Source organism: Lynx rufus, unplaced genomic scaffold (assembly GCF_022079265.1).
Source record: "Lynx rufus isolate CCGP_SWC_20201006 ecotype Redwood Valley unplaced genomic scaffold, mLynRuf1.p SCAF_4, whole genome shotgun sequence".
Taxonomy (NCBI): Eukaryota; Metazoa; Chordata; class Mammalia; order Carnivora; family Felidae; genus Lynx; species Lynx rufus.
In genome coordinates this window covers 4,616,893-4,635,400 of record NW_025814856.1, presented here as the reverse complement: position 1 = coordinate 4,635,400, position 18,508 = coordinate 4,616,893, and the positions used below count along the sequence as shown (strand labels likewise).

Genomic DNA, 18,508 nt, shown 5'->3' with positions numbered 1-18,508 from the left:
ATTCGTAGAATTGCCCTATCAGGAGGGACCCCTGGAGTCTCTTGATGGCTGCTCATCCAGTGTCTATTTGAATACCTCCAGGGATGGAGAACTCACTTCCTCGAAAGCTCATCCCTGCTTCTCTAGAGTCAAACCTGCTTCTTGCACACCTTCGACCTCTGACCTTGCTCTTACCCCTGGGGGAGCTGCTGCTCGGAAGCCCCTCCCGCCCTCCTGCTTCCCTCCCTCGGCTTGGAGGTAGCTGACGCGGTAGAAGATAGCTTGAGAAGATTACATCTCACTTACCGTGTGCCTAGCACTTTATAGGCAGCACGTGTTCAACAAACGTTAACTCCCCTCCCTTCCTTTCTTTTTTAGAAAGCTCTCATGTTCCCAGCCCCAGAGTAGTGCTTTCCTCAGGGAAAATGTCCTCTTGGCCTTTAAAATTCCTTCCCTTTGTCCTGGTCTGCCCCTCCCTCCCCCGCCTTTTTTTTTTTTTTTTTTTTTTGGCCCATGCTATTTATATATGATGAGTCTTGGAACTGACTATGAATCATTTCTTCATCAAATACATATTTTTTTCCAAGAAATATATTTTTGAGCTCCCACTATGTGTCCAGTAGACACCGGAGGAGAGAAACGGTGCTCCAAACTGAAGAGTTTGCCAGGGGAACCTTGCACAAACATCTAGAACATTCACCCGAGTCATGTCGATCACGCTCCTGTGCTGGGCTCTGGGACCACAGGTGTGGCCTCTGCCCTCTGCGAGCCGATGGGCAGCTGGCACACTTCCGTGGGGCTCCAGGGAGCTGCGGCTACAAGAACTTTAGTGCCACCTCCCCCCTGGGGTCTCCATGGGCCCCTCGGGTTATGTCTGTCACGCTCAAGGGTAACTTGGGGGCCAAAGTTTAGGGCACTGTACAACTGTATGTTGTGTTTCCTCTTCTGCCCATCCTTGGAGGCTAGTGAGATCTACGAACGCTTGAGATTGCCTTCCTGCTTCAGGTATGTCTGACCCACGGCGAGTGTGTGCAGTATCCACGGAATGAGTTTCTGCCCGCTCGGTTGGTGATTCCCGGGGGCGGGGGAGGGGGTGGGGAGGGAAGAGATAAAAGGAGTTGAAGATGCTGATGAGGCCACGTTTCTCTATCTTGTCTATTAAGGATTCACAGACACATCCTGGCTGAACTCTGTGTTGCCTGGATCCTGGATACTCAAATCGTGGTCCGGGAACCAGCAGCCCAGCATCACCTGGGAGCCCTCTGGAAATGCAGACTCTCAGGCACCTCCCAGAACTGCCGAATCAGAACCTGCATTTTCATGAGATTCCCCAGGAGACTCACGCACACATGAGAGTTTGAGAAACACTGGTTCAGAGCAGAGGTTGGCAGATTTTCTTTACGGGACTGGAGAGTAAATGCTTTTGGCTTTATGAGTCAACAGCCACTGCACTGCTGTGTCCACTGTGCTCTTTGTAGCGGGAAAGCAGCCACAGACAATATGTAAATGAGTGGGTGTAGCTGTGTTCTAATAAAACTTTATTTCCCCAAACAGATGTTGGTCAGATCTGGCCTGTTTGCTGATGGTGTATCCCCAGGAGTAGAACCTAGGATCTTAGGGATGCTTGTCGTCAACCTTGATATTGCCAAACTGTTCTGCAGAGTGGCATTGCCCATTTGCAATCCCTTGCATGTAAATGAGCTTTGTTTTCTGCCAACGCTTGGTTTTTGATGGGCTGTTTGATTTTTGCCTATGGGGGGGGGACGTAAAATGGTTTAACCTGTGTTCCTCTGTTAAACATCTTTGCCAAAATGGGTTGGCCTCTTGGATTTCCTCTTCCATGAATTGCCTGTTCTGTCGGGATAGTTACCTTTTTCTTGTTGATTTCTCAGAGCTCTTTATATATTCCAGATATATTTCTGTTGTCACATATGAACATCACAGAATTTTCATCTGGCTTGCCTTTTCATCTTATTCCTGGTGTGTTTTATTTCAGCAAAAGTTGGAAAATGGGATGTAGGCAAATTTATCCATCTTTTTTTCTGGTTTGTACATTTTTGTCTTGTTTATGGATCCTTTCATGTCTCAAGGTCATAGAGATAGTCTCTTAAGTGTTCCTGTAAATGTTTCCAAGTTTTACATTTCACATGCATTTAGCCCAGCCTCTTTCTGTCCCTCTCATTCTGTTGCATGAAGTGCCATTATTCAAACTTCCTTGATCAGAAGAATCACCTAGAGGTGCTCGTTCAGGTTATAGACCTCTTGAATCAGACTTTCCAGGAGTCAGGCTTTGGGATCTGTACTTTTTACTAGCATTGAGGTGATTCTTCTAATAGGGAAATGCTGCAGTGGTGAGCTAATGGGTTTGGGAGCTGGGCAGCACCCCATCCTGGCTGGGTGGTCTCATACATAGCAGGGGGCCTCCCTTGCTTACCAGTAAACAGGGATTCCAAAGGCTTCTCGTGAAATTAAGTGAGAGGCAGTCCGTATATGGCTTGGCACAGGGCTTTCCCCTGGGAACTGGATTGTTTATCCCCATGGAGACTCTAACTAATCCTATTTCTGGTTTTGTTTTGGTCACCAGGGGCTTCGGGGCTAAGCTTATGGCTCAACCAGAACAACCATTCATTCATTCATTCATTCATCTGAAAGATTAGTTTACTCACGTAGCAAATATTTATTGATCATCTACCATGTTCAAGGTGCGGGAAAGAGCAGGAAACAGAATAGATGTGGTTTCTGCCTCCGTGGTGCTGGCAGCCTAATTGGGGAGACAGATAAATAAACAAGAAAAGTAGGATCCATGATGGTAAGTGTCATGGAGAAAAAAGAGGCGGGATGGGGGAGCTTGGGAGGGGTGGCGGGTGGATGTGTTGCAATAATTGAAACAGGGAGGTGGGGGTCCCTTTTCTCGCTGAGAAGGTGATATTTGAGCAGAGGCTTGATGGACCCGTGTATGCATTGGAGGAAGATCACTGCCCAGGCAAGAGAGAGCGGTCCATGATAAGGCCCTGGGGCAGGGCTGTGCCTTGTGAGAAACAGGGAGGAGGCCCGTGGGGGTGAGGCAAGAGTGAGCGAGGGGGAGAGAGGGAGGAGGTGAGGACAGGGAGGTGATGGGGAAGGTCATGCAGAAACTGTGGGTCGTGGCTTTTTCTGTAAGTGAGATGGGGGTGCCGGGGAGTTTCTGAGTGTTTCTGCTGTAACTGTCCCTCCTCCCCCCTCCCCTCCATCCTGTGGTGTGTGAAGCTGAGTGAAAATAAATAAACCCACCACATCGGTGCAGGGGAACTGGCTCAGTGTCTGAGAAAGGGGGTGACTGACCACATTGTCAGTGTGGCTCATCTCGCCATAGGCAGTCACGTGCCGCCTCCCCTCGGAACCAAGGTGTCCCTTCCATCCCTGTTTCTGAGTCTTTCTGAGATCTGAGGGGTGGGCAGGAGGGCTGCTCCATGGGTGTGTGTGTGGGGGGGGGTTCATGCCACCTTCCACTAAAAACCACTTGAGACAAACATGTGGGGACGGGCTGTCAGGCGTGTATGGGGGTCACCGGAAAGCCCAACATCCGCTGAGGTGGGGGAGGTCAGCGAGGAGGGGACCAGGGACAGCTGAGGTTGAGAGAGGTGCTCAGGTGAACCAGAAGAGCTGGGAATCATCTGGAGATAGGTGGCTCTGGCTGGCGACAGTGGGGAGGACGGCCCTGCAAGGCCAGGAGGTGTGAAGGAGGCAGAGGCTTACACCTGCTCCATAATGACCATGATCCCAGGGGTCTGTCGCCCAGGACAAATGGGCTTGTTTTCTGGCCGCCTGGCTTGAGCCAGTCCCTTGAATTTTGCCTCACTTGCTCTTTGCGAAAGACTTCGTTATTATTATCCTCATTGACAGATGGGGAGACCGAGGCTTAGAGAGGTACACGCCTTGCCTCGTGTCCTGCCCCGCCTCACTGTGCCCGCATCACGGCCAGCTTTCTCTCCCAAGATCTCTGCCTCAGATCTCGGTATTTGCTCTTCCCTCTGCTGCAATGCTTTTCCCCGCATTGAGTAAGCGCGACTCTCTTTTTCCTTCTTCAGGTCTTGGCTCACACGCTACCGTCCCAGCAAAGGCTTTCCCTGAACACCCACTCTAACACACCTCTGATGATTCGCATTGACCCCTACACATAGTAGGTGCTCAATGCATATTTGTTGAGTGAGCAAACCTAGCGGAAAGGAACAGTTGATTCTCCCGGGGACAGCTTGGACTGCCGTGAAATCCTGTGTCACCAGGTGTGATGGTCTGTCCCTGCCTGGAGGACAAAGGCACGGGCCTCTCTGTTGTGTTCAGTGCCGTGCCCTTGGTGTTTGGGATGGTTTGTGGGGCCTGTCACACAGTACGTGGATGATAAGTACTCTCCAATTGAATCGAGGCTTGACAAGGAAGCAGGACAATGTTACATGGGCGGTTCGTCCATTCATTCATTCACTCACTCATTCATTCATTTATTCGTTCATTCGTTCGCAACTTTCCAGAGAGCATGAAGCGAATCCCTCCCTACCTGTTGGCCCCTGCCCTTTCAGGAAGGAGCTGGACAGACTCTGGGTGAACGGGTAGACGGACAGGTTATGTCAGATGCTGCTGAGGGCTGATATGCATGTGCACACTCACGCAGCCTAGCCTGAGTGTGCGTGCGTGTGTCACGAGCCACGCGTGGACACGTGTCACACTGAGTGTAGCATGTGCCTGCACACTTGTGCCAAAGCCCGGCTGTGCAGGGGTCTCCCCATATGCGGCCCCCACCCCCTGCCAGGGATTGGGGTGGGCTGAAGGCTCAGAGATGTGGGAGGATGAAGGGGAGCGGGGGCCCCCACCCCTAAGGCCACAGGTGTGGGCCCCCCATCGCCCACTCTCTCCCCGTTGCTGTGGGCCCTGGGGGCTCCCCCAGCCTCCCCTCCCCTCCTTCTACTGTAAATTCTGAGAAATCCTGTCCGTGGTTTGGCCTTGCCCCTCCCCCTCCCTCTATCAGGGCTCTCCTGGCCACTGTCTTCCTGTCTTGGGGCCTGGGTGGGGGCTGTGAAGGGGTCAAAGGCTAGGAACTGCCCCCCCCCAGTCTGGGTCCCCAGACCCAGGGCTCTCCACTGCTTCTGAGGCCTCACGTCACCTCTCTGGGCCTCAGTTTCCCCTTCTGTGGACCAGAGATAATAAGCATTTCGTGCCTCAGAGGGAGGAGTGGAGGAGGTAATAGGGAGGGCCTGACACAGTCTAGCTGCTATTATTATGCACTTCCGGCCTCTGACTTTCCCTGCTCAGCCTCCACACCTTTGTCCCCTCTGTTCCCCAACCCAGAGTGCCCTCACTCCTGTCCCCCCATTCAAGCCCAGGTGTCATTCAAATCCCAGTTCTTCCGGGAACAGAGAGAGCAGTGGCACCAGTGGGGGCTGGGAGGCAGGGAACCTGGGTCTGAATCCTGGCTCTGCCATGGACATGCCGGCCGGCCTCCGAAGGGTTGCCATGGGGCCTGCTGCCTCAGTTTCCCCAGTCTGATGCTTTGTGGTTCTAGGCCTCCCTGATAAACGACCTTCTGGAACCCTCCACCCCCAGCTTACTCTACTTCTCCAGATGCTGGGCCACCTTCCTTGGCTGTTCCAGCCACAAACTGCGATGCTCTTAGAATTTATGGTGCAGGAGGTTCTGGGACCTCCAGAGACCTGCCTCTAACTCATGCTGTGCCCACTCGTCTCCTAAAACACAGCTTGAATCTGCCTACTTCCCAACTCGGCCACCAGCTTGCATCGCCCCAGAGTTTTCTTGAATCCAGTTGGTTGCCCTGATGTGTCCTGTGCCTGCTCTCAGTCCTTCCATGGCTCCCTATTGCTCCTAGAAAAAAAAAATCCAAAGCCTTCCCCACAGCCGTGAGTGAAACACGAATCTGGATTTGGTCAGGAGAGCTTTTATTCAAAAGGACAAAGGAGAGAAAGGGAGTGAGCACTCTGACCACGAGGTCTGCAAGCCTCTCAAGAGTTAGGCACAAAGTGGTTTTCTTTTATAGAGAGGACTGAATAAACACAGCAAGAGCCAGGTGTGGGGAGGTGGGATGTGCCCCTGGGGCCGGCCTGTTCTCTGGAGGGGGGGGCTGCCTGTTGGCTCAGGTGAAGGGCATCTAAGTTCAGGGCCCCTGGGGAAGGTGAGGAGCTTAACCAAAGTTTGGTTAAGAAGCATTGTGCTTCAGGGACGCCTGGTGGCTCAGTCGGTTGAGTGACTCTTGGTGTCGGCTCAGGTTGTGATCTTGGAGGCGTGGGATTGAGCCCCACGTCGGGCTCTGCGCTGAGTGGTGCCTGCTTGGGATTCTCTCTCTCCCTCTCTCTCTGCCCCCTCACCCACCATGCTCCCTCTCTGTCTCAAAATAGATAAACAAACTTAAACACACACACAAGGGTTGTGTTCTGATGGATCAGTTGGGACAAGCAGTTCGGCGGCCCGCTTTTGAGGCAAAGTAGGAATTTGGATGTTCTACATCTGGCCTTGTCCTAGATGAACAAGGAAATCTGCATTGGGATTCTCCAGAGAGGCAGAATGATAGGGTGCCATAGGGTGATGTGTGTATGTATCTGTCTGTGATTCTATCATTCTATTTGTCCATATATCTCTCCATGTATCTATAATCTATACAGTATCTATATGGTACATATATCTGTATATCTACACAGATATATTTAGATCTATAGATATTTATAGATATCTCTATATATTATATGTCTATAATGTCTGTGTGTTAAATATTAGATATTTATAAATCCCTATCTCTATATCTATTTATCTATATGCCAGGCTGCAGATGTCTATCTAGATAGACAGATCTATAGCCAGATAAACGTCTATACCTATATCCATCTATCTAGAGGTATACCTATAGTTTGGCATATATCTTTATTATAAGGAATTGGCTCATGGGATTATGGGGACTGTCAAGCTGTAAGATCTGTGGGGTGAGTCAGCAGGCTCGAGACCCAGAAAGAGCTGATGTCTCAGTTCAAGTCCGGAGGGGGTGCGGGGAAAGCCAGTGAGTCAGTCTGAGGGTTATCAAGAAGGTAGAATTCTCTCTTATTCTGAGGAGGGTCGATTTTCTGGTTGAGGCCCTCAACTGATTGGATGAGGCCCACCCATGTTTGGGAGGGCAATCTGCCTTACTCAGTCTGCTGATTTAAATGATGATCTCATCCCCAAACACCCTCACCCTCGCAGATACACCTGGAATAATGTTTGACCAAATATCCAGTCAAGGTGACACATAAAACTAACCATCACAGGGGTCTGCCGGGAGTCTAAGTTTTAAAGTCATATGGGAGGCTGTTCCTTGCACTAAGCAGTTTCCCAGAACACAAAGGGTGGGGGATTCCCTAACCTTCTCTGTTTTCTAAGATGGCAAAGCTCGGGTAAAGTTCAATATTGTCATAGCCTGTAAGGCCATCACCACCTGTCCTGTCCCCTCTCTGCTCTCACCTCCTCCTTTCTCTCCCTCACTGCCTCTGCTATGTTTCTCAAACACTCCAGGCTGGTTCTGTCTCCAGGCCCTTAGCCTTGTGGTTCCTTCTGCCTAGAATGCCCTTCCCTCATCTCCTCAGGTCCTCTGTGACCACCAGGCACATCGCCCTGTTGCATTTTCTCCAGGGCATTTTTTCACGATCTGAAATTCTTATTTCTTTTTGCATTTATTGTCTTTCTTCTACTGGGCAGAAAGTTCTGAAATCACCAACAGGCAAGTGTCGGTTGAGAACCTATTACATGCCGGTTCCGGCTCCTTCTTGGAAGTCATCACGGATTGGGTCACACATGCAGACAGAATGTACAATCCTGATGTGAGGTTGGACTGAGGCCTGGTGCTGGTGGGCCTGACCCACCTGGGTGGTCATTCAGGGCTTCCCAGAGGTGAGATCTGAAGTGGGGATAGGCATCAACTATGGAAAGAGGAGGAAAGAAAGTGTTCTGGGCGGTGGGGAGAGCTTGTGCAAAGGTCCTGAGGTGGGCGGGAAAGTGCTAAGGCATGCAGGAATAGAATATGTCGGGGAGGGCAATGAGGAGCTTGTGAGGGGTTAGCAGGGTTTGGTCCGGCTGTCAGTGGGATGCTGAGAAAATTCTTTAGCCCCAGGGCTATGGGGAACCAACAAAGTGTATTGAGTAGGGGGGAGCCTGGTTAGATTTGCTTCGTGCAGAAGAAATTTCCTGAGGTTTGAGGTAGGGGGGAAGGCTGGAAGGGGAAGATGGAGATACTGGGAGCCCGTGGGAAGAAGAGGGTGGCAACCTGGCCTATGTAGCAGGCATGGGCTGGAGAGAAGGGGGTGCAGAGCAAGGCCCAGGAGGTAAGATGGGCCAGCTCCACCTTTCCCACGCACTGCCCAGGGGCTTGGTTAGCCAGGCATCAGCTGGGCTTGGGGGAAATCAGTCAGCTCCTTATCTCGAGCCCCGTCAACCAGCCCAGCCCTCCTTCCCTACTCTTCTCCACATCCGGCGGCCCCCTCTGTCCATGCAGTTTCAGGAGGCCCAGGTGAGGCTGAAGGTAAGGGTGTGTGTGTGTGTGTGTGTGTGTTAAAGGCTCTGCTAAAGCCAGGATTCCCTGCCTCTTGGGGATTATGCTTTTCCTCCCTCTGTGCTGGGGCCCAGCTGCAGGTGCCCCACTGTGGGTGGGGGCAGCGGTGTGGGTGATTTCCTGGTTTCCGTGGGAAGCAGGCCCTGCGGCCACCAGTGGTCTCGAGGAGCCTGATCTTCCGGTCTCTCCTTCCTGGGCCAGCCTCACGCAAACAGGCAGTCTCAGCCCCCGCCCCGACACATCCCTAGTGTCTCTGTTCGGAGACTGGGATGGGGGCAAGGTAGGTGAGGCTCTCCTCTGAGCAAAATTTAAGGGGTACCCCAAATCTCAGTAATCAAAATAAATAATGTTTCCTTTTTACATTGACATACGTTTGGGGGCACCTGGGTAGCTCAGCTGCCGGTCAAGCGTCGGACTCTTGATTTCAACTCAGGTCATGATCCCATGAGATTCCTGAGTTCAAGACCCGCGTTGGGCTCTGTGCTGATACCACAGATCCTGCTTGGGATTCTCTCTCTCTCTCTCTCTCTCTCTGTCCTTCCCCCGCTCATGCTTCTGTGCTTTCTCTCCAAATAAATGAATAAGTAAGTAAAGAAAATAAATGGGCATATGCCTGATAGGTAGCATTGTGTGAATTTAAGGTGCCACATGTTCATTTCATACATTTATATGTTATACTGCCATATTGGGATGCAGCCGTAACCCACACCTCTTTTAGGTTCACATAATTGTCATTTCTTCTTGGTGGTTGGAGTAATTAAGCTCTAGTCTCTTAGCAAGTTTGCTGCTTATAATACACTATTGCTGTCCGTTCGTGATGCTGCGCGTTAGATCCTGAAGGCTCATAAGGCAAATCATACTTCAGTGCAGTGTTTGACATCGAGATCGTCTCCCAAACCGTAAAATTCGCCCTTAGTCCATTCCCAGGGCTGTGCAACCATCACCACCACCTAGTTCCAGAACATTGCTATCACCCCAAAAGAAAACGTACCCCCGAGTCACTCCCCAGCCCCTGGCATCCGTGTAGTACTTAAAAAAAAAAAATCAAAATGAATGCAAAAATGAACAAAGCTGTCACATTTTATTTTTATTTATTTATTTAAACTTTGAGAAAATGTTTTATTTATTTTTTGAGAGAGCACAAGCAGGGGAGGGGTAGGGAGAGAGGGAGACACAGAATCCGAAGCGGGCTCCGAGCTGTCAGCACAGAGCCCGATGTGGAGCTCAAACTCACGAACCGTGAGATCAGGACCTGAGCCGAAGTCGGACGCTCAACCGACTGAGCCACCCAGGTGTCCCTAAGCTGTCACATTTTAAAACACAGACGAGCATTGATGCTGCCCTTTGTCCCTGTGTCCCTCGCCTGCCTCACCCTAATCCTACCCAGTCTGTGCTTTGCCTGGTGGGATGATCCCACCTCCTCCAAATACATCCACCCCTGGGCCCCCCAAAGAACAGAAGGTCTGGACCTGGGTTGAGACCCTGGCAGTGACTTGGGGGATCCTCTTTGTTCAAGCCCTTGAAGGACAGTCTCCAGGCCTTTGGCGGCCAGTTGACTGGCTGGCCGGAGGGCTTGGGGTCTGTTTTGGGCACACTGTAGCTGAAACAGCAGCCCCATCACTATTTGGCCCCAACTGTGTACTGAGCCTGTTAAGTTCTTATGCATTTCTAGAGATGGTTTTAAGAAATTATTTTTATGGAGGCATTTGCATTGTAGAACATTCCAATACATTAATACCCAGAGTAAGTGTGAAAGCCCACCTCCACCCCACCCCCCGCAGCCCCAAAGACAACGGCAGCTTCTGATGTGTCCTTCCACACCTCCCAGAGCACCTGTGTTGTGCTCAATCCTTATAAAGCTCCCCCCTGAAATGAGCACTGATATCACCCTCATTCTACAGGTGCATTGAGTGAGGCTCAGAGAGGTCAAGTCACTTGTCCAAAGTCATAGAGCATGTGAGGAGGTGTGACTTGAATTCAGGCCTGTCCGACTCCAAAGCTAGCAAAGGAGAGGGAAAAGCCCTTCCACAGGAGGATTCCTCTAAGCTCCGCTGAAATCCTGGTTCACTCATTCAGTCATTCAACAAACACCTTCTGGACTCGATTGAGCACTGGGTGTGTGACACACGCAGGGTCCTGGTGGATGACACCATTAACGAAGCATCAAACAAGTCAGATGATCACCGTTGGAGCGAGAGGACAGAAAATGGATCTGCCCGGGTGGATGCCACAGGAACGTAAAGGAAACATCCATGTTAAAAAAAAAAAAAAAAAGCATAATCTCATGATTCAAAATTTGCTTTAAACGGGCAGGCAGTGAGAAATCCCCTTTTCATCTTGCTGCCAGGTTACCCTCCAAGGGCATCATCCCTCAATGGAGGTGATATTGCCCCCAAGGGGGTGAAAATTAGTTCTGGAGGGGGGTGGGGAAAATGCATTTTCATGTATAAAGCACAGATACACATAGAAATATAAACAGACACACAGTCGATCTGCGCTGTTAAACTTTCATGGGGGACGATTAGGAAAAAAATGTCTAATAATGGCTGTGCCTTTGGATGGGATTTTGGGAAACTTTTTTCTAGAACAGCCAAAACAGCTCCTTGTGAAATCTTCCAGAGACGTGCTGTGTATTTTCTTTTATGAAAAAAAATTTTTAATGTTTATTTGTTATTGAGAGACAAAGAGAGACAGAGCATGAGCGGGGGAGGGGCAGAGAGAGAGGGAGACACAGAATCCGAAGCAGGCTCCAGGCTCCGAGCCGTCAGCCCAGAGCCCGACGCGGGGCTCGAACTCACGGACCGCGAGATCGTGACCTGAGCTGAAGTCGGATGCCCAACCGACTGAACCACCCAGGCGCCCCCGTTCTGTGTATTTTCAAGCAAAACTCATTTATTCCTGTTTTTTTTTTTTTTTCTATAAACGCTAACATAGCCTTTTGGGCTTTCTTTTTCTTTTTCCTTTTTTTTTTTTTTTCACTCAAAATATATCTTGGCGATAAACTCATGTCAGTGAATGCAGCTGGCTGGGGTTCCCTTTGTACAGTCTTGAAGTGTTTCTCTATGTTCGAGGGCAATCGCATTAACTTCTTCTCCTGGAGGTCCCACAACATCAGAAGCACAAAATGTTTCCAATGTTCTGCTGCTACAAAGCACTGCAGGGTACGCGGATAACTGCATTCACGTCATTTTGCACATGAGCGATTGTATCTGAAGGAGAAATTCCTGGAGGTGCCGTAGCTCGGCCACAGGTGTGTGCATGTGTCATTTAGGTAGTGATGATGACTTGTCCCACTAGGGGTGGTACCAGCGTCCTTCCTCATCACCAAGGTAAGAGAATGCCAGTTTCCTCACAGCCTCGCCAATGTGGAGTGTTATCGAGCCTTTTGATCTCTGCCAATCTGATGGGCTAAAAATGGTATCACGGTATAGCGTTCATGTTCATTTCCCTTATGAGACTAGCGTCTTCTCCTGGGTGAGAGAACTGTCTCTCTCTGTGAGCTCAAGTTTCACAGCCTTTGCTAACTTTTCCATGCACTGTTGTAGGGTTGTTTTTTTTTTTTCTTGATTCTTTCCAAGAGCTCTTTACATATTACGGACATTTTCCCTTTGTGTTATGAGTTGTCATTTTCTCCACTCATCGTTTGAAAATTATTTATTATTGGGGCCCCTGGGTGGCTCAGTCGACTGAGCGTCCAACTCTTGATGTCAGCTCAGGTCCTTGATCCCAGGGTTGTGAGTTCAAGCCCTGCATTGGGCTCCATGCTGGATGTGAAGGCTACTTAAAAGTAAAAAATAAAAAACACAAACAAATAAAATAAAACTATTATTTAATTTGTTTTTTTTACAATGTTGTCATTTGTCTTGATTTTGTTCAGGGTGAGTTTTACTTTGCAGATTTTTTTTTTGTGATGTTTACGTAAAGTCAACTGCTTTAGTCATTTCTTTTATGGCATCTGAGCTTTGTTATCATACTGAGAAAGGGGCGACCTTTGAGAAGGTGGGAGGTGGAGGGAGCATTCTCAGTGCAAAAGCCCTGAGGTAGGAAGGGGGCTTGGCATGTGTCTTAGTCAGGGTTCTCCAGACAAGGCGAACCAAGAAGACGCACGTGTAGCGGAAGACAGATGTATTTTAAGGAACTGGTCACGTGATTGTGGAGGTCGACCCAAAATCTGTAGAGTAGGCTGGGAGGCTGGAGACCCAGGAAGAGCTGCAGTTTGAATCCGAAGGTAGTCGTCTGGCAAAATTCCTTCTTTCTTGGGGGAGGGTTAGTTTTTGTTCTCTGAAGGCCTTCAACTGATTAGACGAGGCCCACCCACCACCCCACGAGGGGGTAAACTGTGTTACTCAAAGTCTGTGATTTCAGTGTGAATCTCACCTAAAAAATACCTTCACGGCAACGTCTAGAATGGTGTTTGATCAAGGCGTTTGGTCCAATATCGGCACCACAGCCTAGTGAACGTGACACACAAAATCGACCACTTCTTGTCAAGTCGGCACACATCTCCGTAAGCCCTACTTTTGCAGTACACGATACAGAGTCCCTGCTCCTTGTTCTGATCTCCCAGGACCTAGGACAGGAATGCACACAGCCTGTGAGGAGGCTCAGGCTCTGCATGGGTGTGTGTGTGTGGGGGGCAGGTGGCAGGCAGAGTGCAGAGGTTTACCCACAACTCCTGGGAGGAGGTGACTTTCCTAACAGTAGACTTGAGGTGCTCCCTACACGTGGGGGTGTGCCAAGGTGGGGGCACATGTTAGGAGAGCTGTAGAGAAAATTCCTGCATCAGGGGAGGTTTGGAGTTGGGGAGACCTCAGTCTGGTCTAAATGAGAGTTGACTTAGCAGCCCAGGGGTGGTGGGGGTTTCTGCTTCTCCTCACTTCCTGTAGCATCGGGACCCAGCCTGTGCCACATCCTTTGTGTGTGTGTGTGTGTGTGTGTGTGTGTGTGACTGGCAGTGCCCTGACATCGCTGTCGGGGTGGGTCTCGCTTGAGGTCTGGGAGGACCAGTTTGCTGCAGTCTGTGTGGCTCTCAAAGTGATGCTTGTTCGCAGTGCCTTGAGCTTGGAGGTGGTGCCCCCTAGCGGGAAGAATGGGAAGTTTCGCCTCAGGACCCTGCGACCCCCTGGCCTGCGCGTTTTGCAGATTGAGGCCGCCCGCCTGGTGATGCGGTGAGACAAGGGGGTCCAACTCTGAAGGTGATCTGGAGATCCTGGCCTGACTAGGGGACTGTCCCCGCAGCTAAGGACCACCTACTGGCCAGGAATGGGACCGGAGCCCCTGCCGAGTCCCCAAGACAGTGGGACAGGGCCGGTGGGGATAACCAGGGCCCTCAATCACCCCCATTGTCTGATGGCAGATGTGGGGGTGGGGATGGGGTGATGGTCTCAGTGCTCCATAAATAAATGAGGTTCCACTCGTGAAAATTCCTGCATAAGAACAGTGCTGGCAGGTGAGTCAGATTGAGGAAGGAGGAAACAAGTGAGGGAGGAAGAGAGAGAAAGAGAGAGGAAAGAGAAGGAGGGAGAAGGAGAGGGAGAGAGAGATATCTAAGTGAGCAAATAAAAACCAAAATAGCCTCAGGGAGACAGAGACAGAGAGGCTCAGTAGATACTGACTAATTGGATGGATGAATCAATGTCTCCTTGGAAGAGGACCCATCGTGGACACAGACAAGCTCTGACAGCTTGTACTTATTTTGTTGATCAAGCTGGGAGGACGTGCCCAGGCTGCAGGCTGGGGTTCCTGAGGTTTAGGCTGTGCTGGATGGTGTGAAGGCAGAGGGTCTTGCCTCCAGCAGGAACTCAGCGTGGCCAAGGATGAGGTTGGAGGGAGGAGAGGGGACCCAGGGTGGCTTCTGGGGAGAATGCCCAGCCTCTGTGGAGGGACAGCTCAGGACACTTGGCCCCTGGGGACCTGTGTATGGGGCAGGAGGGAGCCAGTGTCCAGGTGGAGCCCAGGTGGGCTGGGCAGCCCTCAGGAATATCGCTGGCTGTTGGGTGTCTCAACTAATGGGGTGGGGTGTGGAGGGGGGCTGGATGTAGGGGGTGGGGTTCTAGGGAGTCTGAAAATCCTGGGGTAGAATGTCCTAGGGGTTCATCATGGGGTGACCCTAGGAGAGTGTCTTTGGGGAGAAAGTCAGGGGGCTCAGAACACAGGGGAGGGCCTAGGGCATTAGTGAGGGTGATCATGGGATGGTCCTGGGGACTGGAACCTTCCTGAGAAGATGTGAAGGGCTGAGGAGTGGGGTCAGGAGGTGCGCTGTAAGGTAGGCCATGTGGGAGTATTTCTGGGGGAGACACAGAGCTGAGAGCAGTGGGGCTATCTGGGGGGGGGGTCTGGGGATTCAGAACATAGTGTTCTTTGGGGGGCACAGGTGGGGGGGTGGGTGTGAGATAGAAGAAAGGAGTCTGGGAGAACAAATCATGCAGCGAGGACAGAGTTATGGGGGAGGATACAATTTGGGGAAAGGGCTTTGGACACCGGAGGATGCTTTGGTGCAGGGGAGACCCTTCAAGATCAGAACATGGGTCTTTGTGGTGGGTGGGGAGTTTCAGCACCTGTGGGGGGGATGCTCGGAATACCAGGGCATGGGAGAACTTGGGATAATAAGACGGGGGAAACCAATGAAGGGGTGGATTTGGGGTGCTTGAACTAGGGGGGTCTTGGTGGGATGTGTTTGGGGGATTAGAAGTGGGGCAAGATTCTGAGGGTGCTTCTATTCCATCATGAGGGTTCGGGGGGGGGCTGGAGCACCTGGTGCAGAATCCTTGGGGAGGAGCAGGTTATGGAGATGGGTTGGGGGGTCCTTGAGGGATATAGTAGGGAGTGGACTGGGGCTTAGAGCCTAGGAGAAACTTGGCGGGGGGAGGTCTATATCAAAAGCAATAGATCATGGGGGTGAGATTAGGGGGTGAGAATCTGGGGATGTCTTGGGGGTGGGCTTGGTGAGGGGTCCCAGCCTGAGAGTGCCTTGGGATGGGGGAGGGATCATGGGAGGTGGGTGTGACAGGGTTAGGACAAAAGGTGGCGCGTTGGGGCTTGATCGTGGAGGGGCGGGTTTCAGGGAGTCCGAACTGGGTGCTTCTGGGGTTGCATCATGGGAGGTGAGTTAGGGCAGGAAAGAAGCAGGATGTCCGGGAGGCAGATCTTGGTGGGGTCAGCACCCGAGGTGAGCCAGGGTGGGCGGGCCTGGGAGTGGACCGGGCTGGGCCCTGGGTCAAGGCAGGACAGAGCCGGCTGGGTATTGGAAGCTTTAGTGCCCCCCCCCCCGCCTCGCCCCCACCGCGCCGCCGGGGGTCAGTAGCATTTGCGGTAGACGATGTGCGGTCCCTGCTCTTCGTACTGCTCCCGCAGGACCCAGCAGGCCTGGAAGGCGCGCAGCGAGGCCAGGATAGAGCCCCCCCTCCACACCGAGAAGTTTCTGGTAGGCTGCGCCGCCACCACCACGTGGGCCTCCGGGGGCTGGCGGCGCAAAAGCTCCGCCCTGAAGCGGCCCTCGAACCCCGGGAAGAGCGAGGAGCCCCCGCAGAGCAGCACGTTCTGGGCCACGTCCGCGCGCGCCTCCGGGGGCACCTTGTGAAGGCTCCGTCCGGCCATGGCTGGGACGCCCGCGGGCGACAGCCCCGGCATCTCCGGGGGGCTGAACAGCAGCTCGGGGCACTGGAACAGCTCCTTGCCCAGCGTGAGCGTCCGCCCGTCGGGCAGCCTCAGGGTCTGGCGGCATTCCCGCTCGGGTCGCGCCTGCGCCTGGAGGAAGTCGGGGGCCACGTAGCAGTAGCGATGCTTGATGGCCTCGACCGTGTCCAGGTCGTGCTGGCCCGGCGGCAGGCCCGGGCCGAGGAGCGTCTCCGCCAGGAAGGCGGTCAGGTGGGTGCCCGCCAGGTCCAGGCGCTCGGTGGCGTGCGGCAGGTTGTAGCCCTGGAAAACCGCCGCCGCGCAGGTGACGCCGTGGCCGGCGTCCACCACCAGCCCGCTGACCCGCCCGTGCGCGTAGACGGACAGCACGGCCTGCGAGGCCACGTACGTGGCGGGGCAGCGCAGCGACTCGAAGGCCACCTCCACCAGCTTCTCGCGGTTGGTGCTGGGGCTGAAGGGCGGGTCGGAGAACAGCAGCGGGTGTTCCCGAGGGGCCGCGCGGAGGTCGTGCTCCAGCAGGTGGCGCCAGATGAGCTCGGCGGCGTCCCAGTCTACCACGATGCCGTTACGCACCGGCTGCACCAGCGTCAGCTCCGGGCGCTTGCGGGCGGCCTCGCCGATGAAAGTCTCCAGCGCCGCCTGCCGGGGGGAGGACGGCCTCTTGGGCTGGCAGCCCACGATGGTGACCACGGTGTAGGCGGGCCGGGCCTGGCCAGCGAAGCCCACCTTACAGGTGCCTGTGCCCATGTCGATGACCACCGCGCCGGTCTTTGGTGGCAACCTGTCGCCCACCATGCTGGGGGGCTCCTGCCGCAGGGTCTCGTTCGCCAGGATTGAGCTGGGGTTCGCGCCAGACCTGGGGGCCTCTGGGGAGGGCTGGGGCTTCGTGCACCCGGAGTGGTTGGCGTCCATGGCTGCAGGTGGCTGGGTGGGCTGCTTGGCAAGGCTGACCGCTTTCCTCTGGGGGTGGGGGGGGGGGGCAGGGGTGTGAGGAGAAAAGGCTGAGGCGCGAGCAGGGCAGGCACATGCAGAGGGAGGGGACGGACCAGTGGTCTATGACATCACCCTCATATCACCCTGTCACCCTCATGTCATCACCCTGCTGGCTGCCCCCTTCAAAAGACTTCACAATGCAGGGGAAGGGAAGGGGAAGGGAAGGGGAAGGGGAAGGGGATGAGCCTATCCCAGAAAGCTGCAGGATACTCGTCTATTCTGAATGCCCCTCCAAAGCGGCAAGTTTGGAGAAGCAGGCTAGAGGGTGCCCAAGGAGAGACCAGCTCCCTGATCCAGAGCCCAGGAAGACCCAAGAATCCTTCTCTTGGTGCTTCCTTAGAATTTCATCTTAAAATTAATTTAATTAAAAATAGTAACCCTTATGGGGAGCCTGGGTGGCTCGGTGGGTTAGGCATCCAGCTTCGGCTCAGGTCATGATCTCTCGGTGCATGGGTGTGAGCTGTGCTGACAGCTGGGAGCCTGGAGCTGCTTCGGATGCTGTGTCCCCTCCTCTCCCTGCCCCTCCCCGCTCATGCTCTGACTCTCTCTCTCTCAAAAATAAATAAACATTAAAAAAAAATATTACCTCTTAGAATATTAATCAGAAGGTGATTGGCTAGCTGGTTTGTCCTTCTGGTTTCCTAAAGGAAACAAAAGCCTGCCTGGGGTGGGGTGCAAGGAGAGGCACAGACACCCCCGTACTGTTCTTTGATTCTTCGGCTCTTTTCTACACCTGGCACAGTTTCCTTGCCCCATTCCTGTAGACCGGGAATTTGCCTCTTTGAATCGTAGCAAGATGCCACCTCCCCTTGGAAGCCTGCCCTGATTTCCCTTCCCTCTCTCTACCACATGGTGATGGTGATGAAGAGGTGTCTGTCTTCTCTCCAGGGACGACTTCTGCCTCCCCTCAGTGGGAGGGGTCTCTGTGGGATCCAAAAAGGGAGCTCTCAGTAAGATAAACGGGATAGGGCAGAATCAGGGAATTTCCGTCCTTTTTTAAGGCTGAATAATATTCCATTGTGTGTATACACCCTATTTTGCTTATCCGTTCATCTGTTGATGCATTTGGATTGCTTCCATGTTTTAGTTATCGTGATTAATGCTGCTCTGAACCTAGCTGTGCAAATATCTCTTTAAGTCCCTGCTTTCAGTTCTCCGGGGTATATACCCAGAATTGGGATTGCTGGATCATTAGGTAATTCTATTTTTAATGGTAAGTATTTTACAATGTACAGATGTATCAAATCAGCGCCTTGTACAACTTAAACTCACTGCAATGTTATATGTCAGTTACATCTCAATAGAGCTGGAGGTGGGGAAGGACCCAGACCCTCAATAAATTGC

The 18,508-nt window shown here is 52.5% G+C and overlaps 1 protein-coding gene across 1 annotated transcript; it reads right to left on the bottom strand.

Annotated features, from left to right (window-relative positions):
- Positions 1-15,832: 15,832 nt before the first annotated feature.
- On the bottom strand, positions 15,833-17,083 carry ACTL9 (actin like 9). Its single transcript, XM_047095635.1, has one exon. It carries the CDS (start codon positions 17,081-17,083, stop codon positions 15,833-15,835), a length of 1,251 nt encoding a protein of 416 aa, XP_046951591.1.
- Between the last annotated feature and the right edge of the window lie 1,425 nt (positions 17,084-18,508).